Source organism: Amblyomma americanum, chromosome 5 (assembly GCF_052857255.1).
Source record: "Amblyomma americanum isolate KBUSLIRL-KWMA chromosome 5, ASM5285725v1, whole genome shotgun sequence".
Lineage (NCBI taxonomy): Eukaryota > Metazoa > Arthropoda > Arachnida > Ixodida > Ixodidae > Amblyomma > Amblyomma americanum.
Window position 1 is genome coordinate 106,021,242 of NC_135501.1, and position 6,251 is coordinate 106,027,492.

The 6,251-nt window shown below is 43.0% G+C and overlaps 1 protein-coding gene across 1 annotated transcript in view; it reads right to left on the reverse strand.

The window, feature by feature from the left end:
• The window catches only part of LOC144134085 (multidrug resistance-associated protein 1-like), a 54,165-nt gene extending 51,385 nt beyond the window's left edge, over positions 1–2,780 (reverse strand). Inside the window, exons 1-2 of the mRNA XM_077667071.1 lie at positions 2,761–2,780; positions 1,534–1,647 (exon numbers count right to left, since the gene is read on the reverse strand). Of these exons, the coding sequence (XP_077523197.1) occupies positions 1,534–1,647; positions 2,761–2,780 (134 nt within the window). The remainder of the gene's footprint in view (positions 1–1,533; positions 1,648–2,760) is intronic.
• Between the last annotated feature and the right edge of the window lie 3,471 nt (positions 2,781–6,251).

Below are 6,251 nucleotides of genomic sequence, written 5' to 3' on the forward strand. Positions count from 1 at the left end.
GAGGAAAAAATAATGCAAATGTTTCCTAAGCCGTTATAAAGCATTTTCTTCTTTGTAATATGCTCGTACAAAAGCGTGGTGCGAGGGGCACATGGGTGGCTCTGTGGTTATGACACTCGGCTGCTGAACCCAAAAGACGCGGGTGCGATCCCGGGCGCGGCGGTCGGATTTCGATTATTGCGAAATGCTAGAGGCCCGTGTACTGTGCGACGTAAGACCACGTTAAAGAACCCTAGGTGGTCAAAATTTCTCGAGCCCTTCACTTCGGCGTCCCTCGTAGCCTGAGTCGCTTTGGGACGTTAAACCCCATAAATCAAACCAAAAGACAGCAAGGCTTTTTGTGATTATTTCATTCTTACAATACACTGTAGCCCTACGGGTTACGTTGGGTGTGGCTGTTACAGCAATAAGAAATCGGACCTCAACGTGATGGCAAGGAGAAGAAAATTTGTCTCGTCAGTGACTTAACTGTTCTCTAAAGAGCGCAAAGTATTATCGACGGGAACTTGTGGGCAGTATATCCTTCACTGTAGCCTTGACGCAGGTGCTCATGAAATAACTATACAAAAACCACTTTTTTAGCGGCATACTATTAAAAATAAGCTTCTCAAAGCTTAGGCCTTTCATGAAGCGTCACAAACCGCGTTCTTCTTTCTTATCGACAGACGACCATTAATTTTTTTCACGGCAAAAAGTTACAAAAAATTGTGGCCAAAGCTACAAGCACACCGTCCGTTTTGTGTCTATAGCCTCCTGCGCACATGCAACGTTCAGAACACGAAACTCCACCTGGGCTGCATCCGAGCTCTCTGGTGAAAGCGTCTAAAGTACCACGTCGTCACTGGCGGTTCTGTGATCACCTCGGCGGCCATTACCGCACAGGTGCTCAAGCACAGCTGGTAATCGCAGTAAGTGCCACCGGATCACGCCTCCAGATGGTAACAAGGGCCACGTATTCATCAAACACGTGTGTGCGCGCGCAACCGCTCATCCAGCGCACGGCCACATGACTTACGCTCCCTCGTCGACCTACCTTCCTCTTCTCCCCTCTACTTTTCCTCCCATTTCTCTTTCTTCTCCCCCCCCCCCCCCCCCGTCCCATGGAATGAAACAGGAGAAGAGGGCATAGCGACGACAACGCAAAATCAAGGGAGCAGGGCTATGACCGCTAGCACTAAAAAAGAACACGTGCCTTTTATAAACAATATTGTCGAGAACTACTGAACGCTGGAAGTTGCACGGCGGGCTGCGAAAGAACCTTAAACCATTCCTTCTCAAGAACTCCACGTGAGCGTTCTCCTCAGCATAAAAAGCGAATAAAGCGCTAAACTAGCACTTCTGCTGAAATCGTTCTTGTTTTCTTTTGGTCTCCTTACTAGAAAGCGTTCTTGTGGGACAAGATACAAATTTTGGAAAGAGTAGCTTTGACCGACGCAGGTTGACATTCGGACATACGGTTTGTTGTGATATCATACAGCATGTAATTCGTCAGACAAAATTTGTCTTCTCCCTAAAGCGATAACAAATACATACTTTCGTTGCAACTTGTCCAGGGCGTTCATCTGGGTGCGAGCAAGCATTGCTTTGCAAAGGACGGGCATCTCATCCCGAATTACCTTGGCACGAAATGCGGCGTTCCAGATGTGCCTGAAAACAAAAGTGTTTCAGTAGTGGTTTCATTCGTTTCTCAATACGTGTGGTTCGTCCTGTCATAGAATAGTTCCTTTATTTTGCGGCTCATAGTATGGCACTGTTCGCATCTCCAGTAGGAACGCAAGGAACAAGTCGGCAAGAATGGCGTTTCTACGGATGGCGAGATATTTCTCGGATTCAGCAATGCAAGATCTAACGGTATCTGGGAAGAAATCGGCATGTATGCTAAATGACCGATATAGAGCAGCGTACGGTGTGGCTGGACCGTCGAAGGCCTACTCCTCATTCCATACACCTCTTTCTCTTCCTTACCAAACCAACTCCATCAACAAACAGGATCGGACCTTCTTCTCTCAATAAACAATTCATTAATTGATTTAACGGCTCCTCCAATGATCAGCAGTGAGGCAGAAGAATTCCTCTGCGTATTTCTTGCCACAAAACTCGAGATGAAAGATATGATGTCAAAGCAGAAATGAAGCAGACTGCATATTCGCCCTGATTACACCATGAGCGCATTAACTAAAAACAACATTCGGTGAAAGTTATATTGCCTGGAAGTTTGACTTATGGTAAAGGATGTTCGTCGGTAGACAAGGTAAATTTCAAAAGTAATATTTTTCAATTTAGATGATGGTTTCTTCAAGACCATTGCTATCGCATTGGCGGACTTCATTAAACTCTGCTAATTAACTTTTCGCTAGATGCCGTGGTGGCCCAGTGGTTATGGTGCTCGGCTGCTGACCCGAAAGACGCGGGTTCAATCCCGGCCGCGATGGCTACATTTCGATGAAGGCGAAATTCTAAAGGTCCGTGTACTTGGCGATGTCAGCGCACTTTAAAGAACCCAAGGTGGTCGAAATTTCTAGAGCCTTTAACTACGGCATCCCTCATAGCCTGAGTCACTTTGGAGAGTTAAACGCCCAGAAACCAAACCAAACCGAAGCAAACTTCCTGCTAATTAACTTTGATTCTGGTCTTCATGCACCTTGGTTGAAAACCACGTCTAATAGATTTTCAGTCTGGTCTATCAGACTGAAGGCATCATCGCCGACAGCTTGAAGGTTTTCATAGTCTACATATATTATCATTAATCTAATTACGTACCGGCCTTGAATCTCATTCATCGTGTCTGAGAGGTATCCTGCTTCTTTAGCTTTTTGAAGGCCTAACGACAGGCTCAGGTCACAGAGAAGAACATTATTTCCATTTGTAGGGCACCTAACCACGCGTGCGTGGCGTCAAAACGTCTTTTTTTCATCTTCTCTGCAAAAACCTTCCTGTAGAACACCGCATCCGAACAATCCTGGAAGACGTGGTATACTCTCCGATTTTGAACACTGCAAACAGTCCGGCCCCGAAAGGCACTTCGCTACAGTGCGACGAGTACGATGCGCGTTAGTTTGTGCCTCAAAAACGTGGCACGATATGACGACAGGGATGCAGGTATACGTAATCCCTGATTAGTGCAGTACCTCACTAAAGATAGCGAACAATTCTTCCTTTTCAGTCGCTCAACATATGTCTAGTTTTCTTCAAACAAATATTAGTCCCATCGTTAGCAAGAATTAGGGAAGCCAGCAAGAAACAAATGGTTTGAAAAGGACGCCAGGTCTGTCACTGTTTATCACACAAAAAAAACGCTTCTGGGAACAATTTTCACTCAACCTTAGCACCACCAACACTGCTCATAGTTAATCCTTTCCTGCATTTTGTATTGCGTACGAAAGCATTACTCTGCCTCTGTATTTTTCAGGGTGCGATTTAAAAGTTTTGCAGTAGCTAGAAAAAAAAACTGTTTTGCACTTTTGCAGGCAAATGGTATCTAGAAATTTCAGTCAATAAGGTTGTGCGATACCTTACCTCAAAACAGCTGTGCATACGAGCCTCCGAAAAACCGAATGTGTGTCCTCGTTTCTGCTTCCAGCAACCTGCAAGAAAAGGCATGTGCTGCACTACACTTGCCACGCTACCCAGCAACACACGCGCCCAGCGCATTTGGTGAAAGTTGACATATGTTTGTCCCCCGCAAACTCCAATCCCCATCACTTTAAAATACTGGGCCAATGTTCTCTTTAATTCTGTTATTATTCGCATGGTATTAGCAAAGCCGCTGAACAGAAAGCGCGCAGAAAAGAGATAGCGCAAGTGCTGGCTCATTGAATGTTTACTACTTAATGGGAAGCAGATTAGCATAAAAACTCACTCACTGCTGAAACCTGAATAGAAAAAAGACGTGATGAAAGGGCGCATGCCATTCCAGATATCGGAAATGTTTTTCAAGACGGGGCTAAGGATGGCTGTCAGTATTCCGTTTATAACCTTGTACGCTTTCATAATCTCGGGCTAGCTGTGCTTTCTGCTCCTACACTAAATTACGAATCCTAAAATCATGACTAGAACACATTTTGTTCATTTCATTGTGAAATCAAAATAAGGCACCGTTTTTATTTATTTATTTATTTATTTATTTATTTATTTATTTATTTAATATTTACTTACTTCTCTATTTATTTGCGTACTCTCATAGCCTTAGACATTATCGAGAGGAGTGGCCTACACAAGGTAAAACAAGTCACTGAATAAACACAGTAAATGTTATTTGGAACATAAATTTCACCTTATCCTGAACATACATTTATCTAGTGCATCGCGAAAACGTGGGTTATTTTCAATGGCTGCAATTTCAAGAGGAAGATAGTTCCACTCGAGAGAACTCCGGGGGAGGTTAGACTGAAGACAGGCGTTGGTATTGCATTTTGCAATCCCGAACTTGTGACGATAATAAATGCGACGGAAAATCTATTCGGGTTATATGCATCTCGTATTTTTCAGCACCTATTTATGTCACAGCCGATTTTACCGATGTTAACATTGCTATTTCTTAGTAGCAATGTGTTTTTTGGTTCATATAAACACATGGGAATTTGTAAGCACGCCAGAAACGCTAACATCTTAATGGCAGCCAAGACTCTTTTGGCCATGCGATAACTTGATGAGTGCGAGTGAAAAGCGCTCCTCGTCTTTCTAACCTTCTTTCCTGATTCTCTATTCAAGTAACCCTTACTAAACTTCAACAACAGAGGCTGGCACCCAGAGAGACGAAGTTCTGCAGTAAAACCAGGGTTTCGTTTTTCGGTAGTTGGTTGTGCGCGGTGGGCGTTTCATCTTGTGTTTCGATTTTCTTTCTCATAACCAACATCAAGCTGCAAGCCACAGCTTCACGTGTGAGCTCTCTCTCCTATGTTCTCTGCTTAGTTTCCGTAGTTCGCTCTAACTATTCTCCCAGGTTACCAACTGGGCAATGCTGCAACCATAACTTTGGTAACGCCATAGGTGCGCGCAGATTTATTTCGTAGAAAAAGATTTGGTCCTTGACAGCGTTCATCCTCCGTGTAGTTCCTTGCTTTAACACATTACACATATACACGTTCCGCAGCCTCTGTTGCAGCCTTGCTAAAGGAGCTTGAGTAGCCAGCCCTCGTGCCTATTTGTGACTGACCGTACTGTTTTTTTTTCAAGATGTTTGTAGCCTAATGGGGGAAATCGTTCAATGAAACAGAGATCAAAATAGAATCAAAATATTTGGAACATGCTGGTTTACTATCAAGTGTTATTTGCTTGATATCCTTCATTGTTGCTACTCCTTAAATGTAGATGGAAGCCACGGCCATCAACGCAAGCGCTGATCTTGTGCTGCCATGCATCTTGTGCGGTCCTGTGAGCATTAATTAATGCCTCTCTTTCACGGTGCGCCATGCCACAATGGTAATTGATATAAATAAGTGATTTAATGGAATTTTAGGAATAGAGGATGCATTAACGCATAAGGACACAACATCATACGCTGTCTGCTCATAGCCAGCGCTAATCTATATAGCCATCGAAATGAAATGCTTTTCCCAGATAAAATGCTTCGAGAAATGAATTGTTGGGTCTATAAAATACTCACTCAACTTTTTTGTTTCACTGCGGCGTTTCCATCCAGACAAAGGCATGAAGAAGCTTTAACACCTTTCGGTGCACAAAATGATCGTCATCAGTGTTCTTTCTTTACTGGAACACTATCTTACTGGAATAATCTTGTTAATGATGGTGTTTTGCAGATAAATATGGGAGTATTCGCACCTCATTTATTCACTTCTTTAGATCAAATACGACATTACCGTTTCCTTCCTTTTACTTGTATGTCTTTCTTCCATTTGGTATCTTTTTATTCCTTAGTGGGCCCTTTGTAGCTTTTATTTCATCTATTATTGACGCTTAGGTTTTTTATTGCTTGAAAGTGTTTATTTCATTTATACTTTATGAATAATGTTCTTGTACACATGCACATTCTGTCAGCGTGCTAAAATCATCTACACGGGAGTAAACTGGGAAAGAATGGGGTATTCGACACAATATATTAGTTTTAGGAAGTGTTTATTTATGCAGTAGTGATGAGGGAAGGACATTTTCAATCCAAGCGGTGAGAAACGCTGCACTGAGAAAGTCAAGGAGATTCATAATTTGTCCTTCGTAATATTGAAATATAACGCGTTCAGTTCTCGAGAACAGTCATCCCTGAAAACGTCGCACTTCAAGTAAAAAAGACGAGC